The sequence below is a fragment of the Littorina saxatilis genome, linkage group LG14 (genome assembly GCF_037325665.1).
Source record: "Littorina saxatilis isolate snail1 linkage group LG14, US_GU_Lsax_2.0, whole genome shotgun sequence".
NCBI lineage: Eukaryota > Metazoa > Mollusca > Gastropoda > Littorinimorpha > Littorinidae > Littorina > Littorina saxatilis.
In genome coordinates, this window is record NC_090258.1 from 11781386 (window position 1) to 11797912 (window position 16527).

The following is a 16527-nucleotide window of genomic DNA, read 5'->3' on the forward strand; positions in this document are numbered from 1 at the left end:
GCGCTTTGTGTCAGCACTGTTTGTGTGTGTGTAAATAGTACTGTTGACACGTTTTTATATAGAAGCCTACTGTGGTTCTTGTGCTTAGGCTGTGTATTGGACTGTCACTGTATGCCTGCATTATTAGTTGTCAGTAATTATTACATGTGCTGATTGTTCTCTTTGCCTGCGCGCGTATAGTATACTGTTCAAAAAAAGAAACGCATAGCTTGTAATATTTGGTTAAGTTTATCTGGTCGTCGACCTTTCGTCCATTGCCACAAGTGAGCTCTGCACGTGACGCATGCGTTATCAGTGGCTACAATGTCAAAATTGCTCATTTGGCATGACCACTCGTCATGCTTCAGTGTAATCTTGTGAAACTCGGGGAATATTGAGCTCTCACCATGTTTTCCAAAACCCATAAAAGCGGATTGTTCGCCACAAAGAAATCAGACGACAATTCAGCGACGAAAGATGGCCCGATTGAGCAGAGAAGACCGCCAAATTGCATTGGGTCGTTTACAAGCAGGCCAAAGTCAAAGTGCAATCGCCAGGCACTTCCACGTGTCCCAGAGCACCATCAGTAGACTGTGGGTCAGGGTTTCAAGCCACTGGCTCCGTTGCTGACTTGCCACGAGCGGGAAGACCAAGGGCGACAACTGCTGCTCACGACCGCTTCATACGGCTCCGCCACCTCCGGAATCGTTTCCTGTCGGCCTCATCTTCTGTCCAGGCTCTCCCCGGGCCACACCGAGTATCGGACCAGACCGTGCGGAACCGCCTGCATGAAGCTGGTTTGAGAGCTTGCAGACCTCACAGAGGAGCTGTCCTCACCCGCCGCCATCGCCAGAACCGAGTGCAGTGGGGCAACCAACACCTTCGCTGGACCGTCCGGAATCACTGGAGACACGTGTGGTTCAGCGACGAGTCCTACTTCATGCTCCAGCGACATGATGGTCGGAGGAGGGTCTACCGGAGAGTAAACGAACGTTACGCGCCCAACTGTGTGGATGAGGCACCCGTTCATGGTGGTGGAGGCGTCATGGTGTGGGGGGCGATCAATACCGCTGGAAGGAGCACCCTGGTGCACGTCCAAGGGCGCATAACTGCCCAGCGATACGTGGAGGAAATTCTGCGCCCACACGCCCTTCCTCTTCTGGCTGACCAGGATGCCATATTCCAGCAGGACAACGCTCGCCCGCACACAGCACGACTCACCACCCAGTTCCTCACCGACCACCATGTCCAGGTGCTTCCCTGGCCATCCATGTCGCCAGACATGAACCCGATAGAACACCTCTGGGATGAATTGGACAGACGTGTGCGCAGGCGAGAAGAAGCGCCGGCAAATCACCGCGATCTATTGCAGGCACTTCAGGAGGAGTGGGACACCATCCCACAGCAAGATATCCGGCATCTGATCCAGTCCATGCCCAGAAGGTGCCGGGCAGTTGTTGCTGCTCAAGGCAGTCACACCCCCTACTGACTTGACAGCCTCGGCACCCAATCGTATTGATTGACTGATTGATTTGAAGATGCAAATGAACTGTGTGTGCATTCAACTGTGTCCATACCAAATTTCAAACAAATAATCTAAATACTGGATTTTCTGTTAATTTTTTCGAAAAATAAAACAAATTTGGCAAGTAGCAACTATGCGTTTCTTTTTTTGAACAGTATATGTTGGTTATGTTTGGTCATAGTATGTTTGCTTATGTTTGGTCGTTATCTTTGCCTGTGCGTGTATTGTATGCTTGGTCGTTTTCTTTGCCTGTGCATGTATAGTTTGTTGGTTATGTTTGGTCGGTTTCTTTGCCTGTGCATGTATAGTATGCTTGGTCGATGTATGTATTGTAAAGCGCTAAGAGTAGACATTTTTCTAGAATAGCGCTATAAAAGTTTGCATTATTATTATTATTATTATTATGTGTGTGTGTTTGTCTAAATGTTAAGTGTGTGTGTGTAAGCACAAAAAGCCTTGCAACAGAATTTCCCTTCTTCAAACATCACAAAACGAACATAGTAGTTTTCAGATGTGAAAAAGAAAGCTATACAAATAATACTTTTCTTTTATTTTACTTCTGAACACCATTTAACAACACACAAGCATCAGCAAACCCTTGAGCTTCAATCAACTGTCATTTGATTTTATCTCTGACAAGATTTTACGTTCTTAACAAAGAGAATTGAATTGAAATTTATTTTACGAGGGTGACAGAATAAGCAATGTATACATGCTTCTTTTCATCCGGCCCTCGCCCATTGAGGGGTAACAAACAAGAAGAAATAAAAGATAAGTTTAACTTAAAGTACAATAGTACAAATGACATATTTACCATAATTAAGCATTAGGATTCTTTAGCAATGCTTGAAAATTATATAAAACAGGGAAATATGTGTTTGCAGTCACAAGAAGGCAACATGAAGCACTGTTACACCACATGAGAAACATACATGAAATCTTCGTGGAAGTAAAAGTAAATGCCCTTAAATTCACAACAGAAATTATCAGACATGGCTGACATATGTACACACTCATAAATAATTTAACATATTCACATTTTTATCTCAGAACAAGCACTCACACAAAATGTAAAGAAATAAAAAGAAAGATAGCTAATTTTGTAATTTCCTTTCGCTAATTTCAGTAATCTTTGACAACAGTATACTTGATTTAACAGTAAACTTGGACCAACTTTAACAATACCAATCCAGTTAAAAAGTGTTGAAATTAACCTGAAATCAAGAACTGTTGATAAAATCTGAAACTTTCATCAGTAAAATCTAGCTTAATTATACAAACATACAGCACATGTACAGTAAGTTATCACTTCACAACTAAACTAAAAGAAAGAGATCATTATTAAGTTCTTTTAACGTGGTGGGCTCCACCTCTTGGCATAGAAAAACATACATGTAGAAGTAAATGTCTTTCTGGAAGTATATGTTATTACCAATTCATTTATGTTTATAACACACCTAAAGTAGCTCAAAATCACATACATTTCCCTGTGGTACACGGTAGTGAGAGAGGGAGAAAGAGAGAGAGAGAGGAGGGGCAGGGGGGGCTTAGACAGACAGAGAAAGAGACAGGCTAATCCCTTATTTTGGATAAACTTCTTATCCCTTTGCACCCCTTCCCCCCCCCCCCCCCCCCCCTTATTTTTTAAACAATACTCAAAAAACCATTGGAAAGTACAGAATAGAAAACAACAACGACCAGCAACATTTTGTAAAGATTTCATAAAATTCACAACAAAAAAACTGACGAAAACCGCAATCACTCACAATAATTGTTAAGATTGTAGACAGAATTCACGCAATCACTAATTAAGAACATTTCTTGACACGGTACACAGAAAAACTCCACACACACAAACATTTTGATCAGCTTTACATTATTCACCATTTCACATGACAAGTTCAGCATCAATGCACAGTAAAAAGGAAATCTACATGTATGAGAAATGTAGACTACCTGAGGTAAGACTTGATGAAAATAAAAACTGTGTAAGGGTTACAAAAAATTGAATTAAAAAAAGGATGTATCATAACACAACTTACAGAAGCTTCACCGCTCTAGTGAGCTTTCTCCATTGAAACTTATTTGACATCAGCAGTCAAATGGTAAAATATGAAATGCTTCTACTTTCATCTCACACCCACATCCTATATATTGTGCCTTCTGCACACCCTCCCTCCCCTTTAATTAAATTTTTTTTGTTTGTTTGGGGGGGGGGGGGGGGGTCAAACCCTCTTTCAATTATGTCTTCTTCTGATCTGAGGTGAACATTTGTGTGTGTGTGTGTGTGTGTGATATTTCTTGCCAATTCCCCCTGCTCTGTCATTTTTAATGCTGAGAACACTTGTCCATATTTCATCATCCCCCTCCCCACCCCATCCTACACACACACACTCTGTTGTTGTCGTATTCTCTTTCTCCACATTTTTATTTGTGCCTCATTTTAACCATCACTCAACACTTCTATTTCTCAAGAAAGAAACGCAAGACTCAGTTTGGATGTCACATTTTTCTTGTCCTCTTTCTCTTGTCATTTTGCTATTTTTTTTCCTCTTCTACCCTCTTTTTTTGCTTGACATTTCAACACCTTTTTTTCCAGTCTTTTTCATTTTTTCTGTTGTTTCTTTTCTGTTCATCTGGATTTCATATCTCTTCTCACCTCCTCTCTCTCTATTCTTCACCCAACATTGTTAGTGATACTTTTTTCAGTCTTTATTCTGAATTTTCTTCATCACTACTTCTGTTTCTTCTCTTCTTCAGCTTTCTGCAGGATCTGTTTAGCGCGAAACTCCTTGTACTGATGGTCGGTGCCGAAAATCTTGTCCCACCAGGTGAAGGTGGAGGCGTAGTTACCCACAAAGTTGTAGTGGTGGAAATCGTGGAACTCCGCACCTGAAACATCATTGAGAACATTTTGTTGAAGAATTGACAGAGATGAGGCTGCTTAGATGAATAAATGAATGTGTGTGTGTAAGTGTGTGTGTTTGTCACAGTGTGTGTTTGTTAGTGTGTGTGTTTATGCACATACCTCTCAGTCTCACCCATATATGAAACTACAGCAATAAACAAGCTTCGTTCCCCTTGAACGATCAAAAAACAAACACGTCTCCCTCAACATCAGACACACACAAATCTCTTTCGATCTCTCTCAATCTCTCATATCCACACACACAGTCCCTTTCGGTCTCTCTCTCACCACACACAGTCTCTCGTTGTCTCCATGGCACGTGGTAATCGATGGTTTCAAACACAACACATACAAACACTTACAACTAACAAGGAATAAGGTGGAACGCGTTGTGCCATGCAACGTAGACGTTCCTGTGGACGTTGATGGCTTTAAACAAAAGTTGAAAACACACACACACCAGCATAGAAAGGCACGAGGTGGAACGCATTGAGCCATGGAACGTAGTAGTTCATCTGGACGTTGATGCCTTGAAACAATACACACACACACACACACAAACAAACACATACAGCAAACTTACCAGCATAGAAAGGGATGAGGTGGAACATGTTGAGCCATGGAACGTAGTATCCGCTGTGGACGTCGATGGTTTCAAAGAGACGTACAGTCACCCAGGCCCACAGGAGAATGAAGTGATTGCAGAACATCATGATGCCGATGAAGAACCCAGCACCGAGGACTGCAAAAAGAACATTACTAGTTTGAACAAGTCCACTACATGTGATGTACTGTTCTTCTTCTTCTTCTTTTGCGTTCGTGGGCTGAAACTCCCACGTACACTCGTGTTTTTGCACGAGTGGAATTGTACGTGTATGACCGTTTTTACCCCGCCATTAAGGCAGCCATACGCCGCTTTCGGAGGAGTGATGTACTGTTAAATGCAATGAAAATTCCAAACCTTGCATTCAAGGTACCCCCCTCAAGTATAACGCAGTCAAATCTAATGGACTGAGACGAGGTTGCAAGTTTCCATTTGGATATCAGGAATTCCTGAAATAAGAAATGTTTTCTTGGTTATTTTCTTGAAGGAAAAAAACAAAAACAAAACCCAAAGCAACATCGTCTCTCGGCAGCACTCTGTGAATTAAAAAGAAATCCCCCACTCTACCAGGGCCTGAAATTCAAGCCGATAGTGACAAACTGCTTACAAAGCCAGCGCTACAAAGTGGGCTACGCACCGATCCTTACAGAGTATACAATTGTTTTTTCTCAGCCTTTTGTCACTGCTCCGGAGAAAAGGAAAACAACACACACAACAAAACAACACTTACTCAGCGTTTCAAGTGGATGAGCGTATTCCGCAGTCATACCGAAGGGAGTCTGAAAATAAACAGGCACACAATTAAGAATAATTCATTGTATGTATGTTGTTGCTGAAGACAGCTAGCATGCAATATGATCAAGCATTATCTTGACCAAGCATTAGACAGATTGTTAAGCCACACACATCCTGCCCTTAACCTATCATCCCCCCCCCGGGAGCGGAGTATGGCTCATTTCGTCGCTGTAATTCACATCTCAAATGTTGAGGTTTGAACTTAAACAATAGTTAGCTTCCTTATCTTTTTGCCCATGTGGTGAGACAAGCTCATATCTCCAGCTGCTTTCTGAAGTGAGTGAAAGTTCTTGAGACTTCTTCTTCTTCTTGGCGTTCGCAGAGGTTACACAATCAGTCCAGCACTGGTGATAAATGTTGTCGTTTTCTCCAACTCCTGTCGACTGCCGTATAGTTTGGTCTGCAAGGGAGTTGGTGACGGCCACACTTCTTTTCGTTCCTCATCTAGTAAGGGACATCGCTGTAAGATGTGTTCCGCTGTTTGGTCCTCTTGACCGCAGGCACAGGTTGGTGATGGCGCCAGCTTGAACTTTCGGTTCATGTGAGCATTGAGCCTGTTGTGGCCAGTACGCAGCCTGATGAGGTTGACTTGCTGCTCTCTGGACATTGTGTGGTAGTCATCTCTGTTTGTCCTTGGCCTCATCAATGCCTTGATGATTGTCTTCTGCTCACTAAAGCTGACACTGTTTTCAGGTTGGTCTTCCACGGCTCCTTCTTTTGCCAGCTCATCTGCCCTTTCATTTCCTGGTATCCCACAGTGTGCTGGTATCCACTGGAGGACAACTCTTCTGGTTTGTCTGACCATCTGTAATGCTTTGGCCAGCTGTGGGAGTTTGTCGTTCTCTAGGGCCTGAAGGACTGAAAGGGCGTCTGAGAGGAAGACAACTTGGTAGCAAGGGTCTGCGGAGTCCTGAACGAAGGAGGCGGCCTGCATGAGAGCTTCTGCTTCTGCTTTATAGTTTGTGCAGTGTTTGCCAGTGGCAACGCTGGATGTAGCTGTATGTCCCCCAGGGAACTGGATGAGAATGCCTGCACCTCCATTGAGCACGGCGTTAGTTGCTGATCCATCGGTGTATACATGGATCCACGCCTCTTTTGGGTACTGTTCGTCGATCAGGGCTAAGGTGAGTGCCTGTCGAGCTGTGTCATTCTGATCTTCTCCTGAGGTAACATGTGGAACACTTGTGCAGATCTGGATGCCTGGTTTCTCTGTTGCCGTGGGGGTTTCCTCTTCTTCTTGAGTCAGAGGTAGAGTGTTCTGTGGAAGGACTTCCCTGTACTGTCGAGAAAGTCTCTTGCTCTCGTGTACAAAACTGCTCCGTTTAAGCCGGTTCTTGGTGAGGTTGCTCAGTCTGTGCTTCATGGGGTGGTCGGGTAGGCACTTGAGCTTCTCGGCCTGTACCATAGTCTTGGCTTCTCTTCTCTGACAGAGGGGTTGGATGGTGGTAAGCTTCTCCATTTCCTTGATGGGCGTGGATTTCATTGCACCAGTGATGAGTCGGAGGGCCTGGTTTTGCACACGGTCAAGGGTCTGCAGGTTTGTCTTGGCTGAGGTTGACCACGCTGTGGAGCCGTACTCGAGGTGGGGTCTGATTGTTCCCTGGTATACTGTCTTCAGTATCTTCTCGTTCGCTCCCCAGGTGGTACCTGCCAGCTTCCTGAGTATGGCTAGCTTGCGCCGGGCCTTCGTCTCTGCCTGTGCAATGTGTGGTTTCCAGGTCTGCCGCCTGTCAAAGGTGACACCAAGGTACGTTGCTTCTTCATCCTCTCTCAGAGGAGTTCCACCAAGCCTAATGGTTCCGGCTTTCTGCTTTGGCGACAGTGTGAATAGGGTGGTGGAGGATTTCTCCTTGTTGATGGAGACGCACCAATCTTCTGCCCATGCGTTCAGCCTATCTGCCGCTTGCTGCATTCTGTAGGTGGCAGTACTTGCGTGCTCCTCCTTGCACCAGATCACAAGGTCGTCTGCGTAGAGAGCAGCTTTGATCCCCTTGGGCATCTCAGACACCAGATCGTCGATGAAGAGAAGGAAGAGTGTGGGGGAGAGGACTCCGCCCTGAGGGACGCCATGACGAAGGAGGAACTTCTTGCTTTTGGTCTGGTCGACGTTAACTCTTGCCCTGCGGTTATAGAGGTAAGAGCGAATCCACTGGTACATGTTGCTGGACACGCCTTTCCTCAGCAGTTTTACAAGGAGTCCATCTTTCCAGACCTTGTCAAAGGCCTTCTGAAGATCTATCCAGGTGACGAAGACCAGCTTCTGTTCCTGAAAGGCATCTTCAACTTCTTGCGCCAGGTAAGTGACCTGATCTTCAGTGCTGCGGAACTGTCGGAATCCAGCTTGCTCAGGGGCGAGGAGGTTCCTGGATTCCAGGTACCACCTGAGGCGCTCGTTCACAATTCTCTCCAGGGTCTTCACAACACAGCTGGTGAGGCTGATTGGGCGATAGCTGGTGGCCTTCTTTGGATCCTTCCCTTTTTTTAAGATGGGGATCATGATCGCTTCTCGCCAGAGTTGTGGTAGCGATCCTTCTTGCCAGCTGCTGTTGAAGACCTCGAGTAGCTTGTTCTCTGCTGCACTACCAAGGTGGGTTAGCATCTCGTTGGTGATGCCGTCTGGGCCAGGGGACTTCTTCGCCTTTGACTTTTTCAGAGCTGAGTGCAGCTCGTGGAGTGTGAGTGGTTGACTCATGGCGTCCACTGTCGACTGTCTGGCAGGTCTCTCTCTTTTCTCTCTTCTTGCTTCTCTCTGTTTCTCGGGGCTAACATGGAGGTTGCTCTCAGCTGCATAGCTTTCAGCAAATTGGTTGGCAGCATGCTTTCCAGTTAGCACCTTCCCGTTCTCTTCTAATGTGATCTTTCCTCTGCTGGTGTTCTCATCATTCAACTGCTTGGTGAGCCTCCAGAGCTTTCTGCCATCCTTCTCAAGGTTCAGAGAGCTTGTTTTCTCTTGCCAGCTTCTCCGTCTTGCCTGTAGCTTCTTTTTGAGAAATTTGGCTTTGGCTTCCTGGAGGCGGATGTTGTTGTTTTGTGACGGGTTGACTTCTGCTTCCCTTCTGGCGTCTGCCAGATCATCATCCAGTTCCTGCAATTCATTGCTCCAGTAGGGCTTATAGTCTCTCCTGGCACCCCTGGGAATGGACTCACGCGCTGCTCTGAGGATGCTCATGTTGAAGTCCTTCGCCACCATGTTGATGTCTCGACCCTCGACTCTGATGTCTTTGGTGAGTTCGCTGGTGCGGTGTCTAAAGAGGAACCAGTTCGCTCTTTTGTAGTTCCACCGTGGGAAGGAAGCTTCAGTGCAGGACTCCATGCCCAGGGTCAAAAAGACTGGCCGATGGTCACTTCCACCTAGCTGTTCTCCGACCTCTCTGCTGGTTAGCTGGTGCATGTCTTCCGTGCAGAAAGCTAGGTCAGGAGTTGATGTAGTGTGCCATCTTCTGGAGTAGAATGTAGGGCAGTCAAAGGGACTGTTCAAAAGGATGAGACCTTTGTCGTCCTGCCAGTTCTCCACCTCTTCTCCTCTCCGATCCAGGTGGTCATATCCCCAACTCTGTGAATGACTGTTGAAGTCACCCACCACGATGAAGTTGGAGGCCTTTGCAGGGATCGTGTCAAGGGCGAGGTGTCTATCATTGGGGCAGTAGAAGTTGACAAGATGGAATTCTGATGTCTTCGTCTGGATTCGAATCACCTGATATTCGGAGTCCTCCATGTGCGTTTCTATCAAACAGGCATTGATGTTGTTCCTGATGAGGGTCAGGATTCCTCCTTTGCTTCGGTCTGTTCTGTCGGACCTAAGGCATTGGTAGCCTCTCACTTTGAAGGACTTTTGGGGTGTCAGGTGCGTCTCCTGAATACAGCAGATGTTGATGTTCTTCTCATGCAGGATATGCTCCAACTCTGTCTTCTTGTTCAGGATACTTTCTGCGTTCCAGTGCATGACCTGAAAAGGTCGCTGCTGACTGGGTTTCTTCCTGGTTGTGGTGGTGCCAGTCACTTTCCTCCCGCGTCCCCTGGCGTGACAAGACGGACGGGAGGGACCTCCAGTAGTTGGGGCTGGGTCCCTTTGAGGCATGGGACCCGACGCTGCTCCACCCTGGGGGGTCCTCAATGGGCGAGCGCCATTTCCATCTGTGCTGGTTGATTGTGTCATCATTTGCGTAAGTGCGTGTACCCGTGGTTTGTTAGAATGCGCCGTGCGGCCCGGGTCCTCCGTCTTCAGCATTCGGGGTTTTCTGTCGGGGTTACCTCACCCTTAGCTCATGGCCCGTACGTCCTACCCTGAGAGCACAGGGGGGAGGATTTTCCGGGATCCCACCCGGAGCCAGTTTGGTCCGCGGCCGCAAGCGGCTGATCTCCATATCTGAAGACCGTTCCCCTATCCGCCACCCGGGGACGCGCTGGGTTGGGGGTGGTCGCCCCACTGAAAATCCCACACTGGGTTAAGAAAGATCAGCCTGTCCCAGGTTCTTGAGACGAAAACTTGTAACACCACCCACACACAAAACAGAACAAAGATACATAAAACACCCCAAAAACCTGACAAAACAAAACAAAAAGATATTCACTTTTCAGTACTTGTCTTTTCGTGCCTGAAGAAGACCCGGAGGTCGAAACGTTGCCGTTATTTGTTCCCTGTTCGTCATTTTAACGTGAGTACAGTGCTTTTTGGTCTTTTTATCAGTAAAGAGTCAGAAAACATATAAAGTAGATCACAAGATCACTGTCCAAACTGACCTGGAAGTGGTGGTGGACTTTGTGGATGTGTTTGTAGACGCGGCGATCGTGCAACGCAAAGTGCAGAAAGTAGTGCCATGCGTCCTCTATCACAGCACAGCCAAACACCCGCAGACACAGGTCCCACCTGCATTTGGAAATCACAGATTAGTACATGTATGCAATACTTATCAAAAGCAAAAAGAAAGTACATTAAGTGAAGCTGTGAAACAGTGATTAAACAACAATGAATGCCTTTTCCTCCTAAATTCCACACCTTTTAAGACCTCAGACATTTTGAGAAAATCAAGTCTAAAAAAAAAAAACAGGTAAAAAAGAGGAGGCTTCAAATGGGGGTACATTTACAGATGTTATGAACAGAAAATGTGAGGGGGGCAGAGGTGGTGGGGGGAATGGGGGAGGAGGGAGGCGTTTTAAAATGAGGTTCCACTGTATGGTGGTACACGGTCCCTTAAATGAGATGGCACAATTTCTCTTGTTCCTTTGTCCATTATCTAGACCAAAATATACCTGTCAGAAAAAGGCTACCAGCAATGAAAGAACATCTTTGGGTGGTTCAAAGGGTGTCCGTTCATGGCAGCTAGGTACCTGAAATTGGCGTATGGTAAAAACGGTCATACACCTAAAAATCCACTCGTGCAAAAAAACCAAGTGTACGTGGGAGTTTAAGCCCATGAACGAAGAAGAAGATAGCAGCTAGGTACCACTTTTATTTTACCACAATTCTGTGCATGAATGAGAAAATTGCTCTGAAATTGTATCACTAGAGCTTAATTACCAAAAAACCGTCTGATGTCAGCCAATGGTGTGACGATTCTTGTGTGTTTATAATAAAATGACATAGATTTGATTATCTCTTACCAGGGCGGCATGTGATCATAGTCATAGGGGATGCCAAACATCTCCGTGAAAGTATAGGTGCCAAAAATCAGAGGGGCCTGAAAAAAACATTCCAAAATCATGGATTCTTTTCAAATAAAGACACACACTCACACAAAAATAAAAAATAAATCTCAAAATGGCAATAGACCTTACCAAAACACAAAACATTGACTCCAAGTCCAACAGCATAGCTTGAATACAGTGGTATTTCTGCTTCAAGATCAACATCCCAAAATCATAATTGTAGGTCTTAAAGTTAAAATGAGAAACCTCAGAAGGTATGATCAGGCCTGGGAATAAGTACAAGTGGTTTGGGCGTACTGACGGGAAAATGTTGCGTTTTAAGCATTTTAAGGGCACACAGACTCGACAGAGGCTCTTTTCTTACACAATTAGAAAAGGACTTCGTCGTAAATACGACGAAAGGCGTATCATTCCCAGGCCTGTATAATGAAGATAAATTTAGAAACCGTCTGAAAAAATAAGGTCTTTCAGTAGAGGGAGTCTTGAGTTAAAATTGGGGGTCTAAAAACAGCGGTTCCAATGTATCCGCTTCTCTTCTCTGTCTCACTGTCTGTCTGTCTATATATATATACATGTCTGTCTGACTGTGTGTCTATATATATATACATGTCTGTCTGACTGTGTGTCTATATATATACATGTCTGTACGACTAGTTACCAGCTTAATTTAAGACTCAATTAATAAAGACAAGTGACAGCATGTTTAAACAAAGACCCACACAGACCCACACAGACCCACACAGACAAACAAAGACCCACACAGACACACAAAGACCCACACACACACATCATAACTTCTAAAAGTCGCAGTTTTTCGTGGTACAGTAACAACATAGATCTGAAAGTCAAAGATAGCTAATTGTGTGTATACCAACAACTAACTGATTTATTCCCCTGACAGAAGTGCATGCCATTTTTCAGAAAATACAATCTAAGCTCATCTTCTTCTTCTTCTGCGTTATTGGGCTGAAACTCCCACGTACACTCGTGTTTTTTGCACAAGTGGAATTTTACGTGTATGACCGTTCTTTTACCCCGCCATTTAGGCAGCCATACGCCGTTTTCGGAGGAAGCATGCTGGGTATTTTCGTGTTTCTATAACCCACCGAACTTTCTTTCTTTCTTTATTTGGTGTTTAACGTCGTTTTCAACCGTTCACCCACCGAACTCTGACATGGATTACAGGATCTTTTTCGTGCGCACTTGGTCTTGTGCTTGCGTGTACACACGGGGGTGTTCGGACACCGAGGAGAGTCTGCACACAAAGTTGACTCTGAGAAATAAATCTCTCGCCGAACGTGGGGACGAACTCACGCTGACAGCGCCCGACTGAGCTACATCCCCGCCCTAAGCTCATCTGAACTATGATGAAAGAAGCTGATGCAGTAATATCAAAAGGCCTGCTCGTATAGGCTATCCTCCAGGTAGGTAACAGAAATAAAACAATAAAACTTGATAATGAACACAATTTACCTGGATGATGAAATGGTTGAACATCAACAGCCTGAAGCATTTCCACTGTTTGTCAGCTGTCTCTGCTTTGTCCTGGTAGGGATAACAATTTCAAGGTTTTAATTCTAATAAATTAATCATAAAAATCAAAGAAACTCAAGTTTAATCCTAAGGATGTTTCTAATATCTGTTCTGATAATCCACACCCCATTTTGTTCTCTCTTGTAAATGTACGTAACATATGAATGTATCATTGTATGCTTACATTTTGACAGGCCTTTAGATATATATGCATAAATCGATCCAAATTTACGTTCATCTTATTCTTCATCATTTTCTGATTCCAAAAACATATAAATATGTTATATTTGGATTAAAAACAAGCTCTGAAAATTAAAAATATAAAAATTATGATCAAAATTAAATTTTCGAAATCAATTTAAAAACACTTTCATCTTATTCCTTGTCGGTTCCTGATTCCAAAAACATATAGATATGATATGTTTGGATTAAAAACACGCTCAGAAAGTTAAAACGAAGAGAGGTACAGAAAAGCGTGCTATCCTTCTCAGCGCAACTACTACCCCGCTCTTCTTGTCAATTTCACTGCCTTTGCCACGAGCGGTGGACTGACGATGCTACGAGTATACGGTCTTGCTGAAAAATTGCATTGCCTTCAGTTTCATTCTGTGAGTTCGACAGCTTGACTAAATGTTGTATTTTCGCCTTACGCGACTTGTTTTTTTGTTGGTCAGGGTAGAAAATAACTATACAGTGACGCAAAGAGACTGGACTTACTATACAAAGAGAAAGACAACACATTACAAAACAAATGAGACAAAAGGGATGCGGGGTTATCCCCCTTGTGTCGTCTGCCGTCTGTTACTTTCGTTTTGACACTTTTTATTTTTTTTTACAAAAGCAATAAAAAAAAGTCTAGGGTCGGCGGGAAAAAACTAGGTAGGGTCGGGTGACCAGAAACATACAACTTTTTTGTGTGGCCTAATAATCATTACCTTTTGAAGTTTGTATCTGTGCATGAAAGGCAGGAACTGGAAGAGGAACGCAGGTAAGCAGGCAGCAAAGTAGACAAACTGAAACATAAATCACAATCAGTTATAAGCTAGCTGTAGTTGTGTGTACAGAGGAACCCCCCTTTTAAGACTTCCCCCTTTTTAAGACCTTGATTTTTCAGATATTCTGTTCATAACCTTTGTAAATTTACTCCCATGTTAAGACTCCCTCCTTTTAAAGACCCAGTTTTCCACCATTTTTAGAGGTCTTAAAAGGGAGGTTCCACTGTCCTTGTGCAGTGTTGTTCCCAGGCCTCGTGTGTTCCATCATTGATTCATTGACATATACTTCGGTCAACTGTCCGATGAGGCTGGGAACAACGTGTGAGTGTGTGTGTCACAGTGTGTGTGCAGTGTGTACGTGTGCGCATATATGTGTGTGCAGGGTTTCATTTACTAGTGCGCCCTGCGCCATTGGCGCATTAAATCTGAAAATGTCCCATCACAATTCCCTTCAGTGTGTTAAAGGGCGCATTAATATTACGTACCACTACGCCACAAAATGTACACTTTACATCGGATTACACACACAAACACATGGATAATACGATAAAGGGGCTAATTTGGCACAATATATATTGCACCATTTTGCATCATTGGTGAAAAACGCGTACAGGCCTCTTTGGCGTTTCTTGCCTTCGACTATGTCCCATCGGAATTTGGTTGAGGGGGACCAATCAAATGTCTCATCGCCTTTTTCTCCCAGGTTAAACATTGGTGTGTATACATGTGCGTCTATGTATGCCTGAGCCTGTCTGTCACGGTGTCTGTCTGCCTCAATGTGCTTGTGCACTTACATATATATATATTATATATGAGTTTAATTGTTTTCATAACAGTGATCACACAATTTTAAAAACAATCACTATGGAGACAGATTACTTTATAATTCGATCAGTTAAGTGGACTTGTTTTAAAGTCATTGGCTCAGCATTACTTAACAACGGTCATAGCTGTTTTTATATTGAACATACCCACCACATCTACCCCCACCGTGCATCCTCTGGTATACATTACATTGTCATAAAAATGTTGATGCAATCCACAAAATATTTTGACGTTTTACTGAGTGTTTCTACTTTCTACACCTCGCACACACATGTTTAAATGGCATTATAGACAGACTTTCATCGAGCTGTTAAGAAAATCATGCCAAAGCTCTACACTCAAAGACTGATAGAACTGACAAAAAGATGTAACAAACCTCGTGAACAAGGATGGATCCCCAGGTTGCGATCTGAAATTTGGTGTAGTTGTCTGTCATGTGAATCCATGCGTCTTTGAAATGGTTCCGTACTTCAGGAACGTACTCAAACAATTGTGCAGCAATCTGCGGTGTATTTGTCGTGATGTTCTCCATTGTCGGACTTTCCGCTAGCTGCTACCGGCGCTTTTGATCGCACCCAAAGACCGAAACAGTGTTTTCCTCAGCTGATCGGCTGCAAAAGCGGCCACCGAACGTGTGTTGTTACGCGCTTTCTGATTGGTCGAAGGATGTCGTCTGATGCCTTGTGTAATCTAGCGATACGAGCAGACGATCTTTTTGTCATGCAGTGCACACTCAAAGCACGTACACTTTATTAAAGCCTTGCCCTGAATTATAAAAACAAAAGAACATTTAATTGATACTTCAACTCAATTTAAAAACATAGCTGAACCTAGTGGGGTCTGTCTCTACGGCACGCGCATTCCGCAAAGCCTCAGCTTTCACCGTCATGATTTAGAATACATTTTATATTTAAATTTCACATACTCATTTTTGTTTATGTCGTAAAAGAATACTGCTTTCATACGAATATTTTGCTTGTCTCAGAAAAGAATGTTGCTTTTACATAATTATATATATATACTCAATCACTATGGAACTGTTTTTGTTGTTGTCTTTTGCATTCAAGGGAACTCACCTGTGTATTTTGTGGTACCCGAACAGTTACAGAATAACTCCCCTTACATCACGAAGTGGACTGGTTTCAAGTAAGCACACGCTATTGTACCCCACTACAAACAAACATCCTGCTCGGAAACAGTCAGTAGAAAATCACACTTATAACATAATCCCTGTCCTTTTTTAACTGATTGATTGAGTTGCTTATTCATTTACCTTATTTTATTTGTACTTGACTGAATGATTTAACGAGGGCAGAGTGTTAGGTTTGTCTCCAGAGGTATGTGTGTGTGTGTGTGTGTGTGTGTGTGTGTGTGTGTGTGTGTGTGTGTGTGTGTGTGTGTGTGTGTGTGTGTTAAGCATATCTTAACAACTAATCAATGGATCTTAATAACATTTGATATCAATATTCTTGAGTTTTTTAATTTCTTGTTCCGTTTTTCTTCGATTTTTGATGACGTCATATTTGCAAATCAGGTTAACACTTTTGGCAGGGGCTGTTTTAAAGCCACCCTCCGCCTCCCATAAACCATCAGTTTCTGGCCACGGACTCTGTCAGGCTTTTACACACAGCACAAACACCCTTTGTGTTTACCGTTGGATAACACCCTTGTCCCGTGCCCTCCATGAAGAGCGAGTATTTTTCTGAGAATTTATCTT

The 16527-nt window shown here is 43.9% G+C and overlaps 2 protein-coding genes across 2 annotated transcripts in view; both read right to left on the reverse strand.

Moving 5' to 3' along the window:
* Positions 1–16527, reverse strand: part of LOC138947123 (zinc finger protein GLI2-like) — a gene marked incomplete at its 5' end in the record, with an annotated part of 217820 nt that overhangs the window by 168614 nt on the left and 32679 nt on the right.
* Positions 2034–15440, reverse strand: LOC138947106 (methylsterol monooxygenase 1-like). The gene is made up of 8 exons (XM_070318556.1): positions 15187–15440; positions 13926–14003; positions 12931–13002; positions 11413–11489; positions 10552–10678; positions 5747–5795; positions 4996–5154; positions 2034–4396 (listed from the first exon to the last, which is right to left on the reverse strand). Exons 1-8 carry the CDS (start codon positions 15340–15342, stop codon positions 4239–4241), a joined length of 876 nt encoding a protein of 291 aa, XP_070174657.1. The 5' UTR covers positions 15343–15440; the 3' UTR covers positions 2034–4238.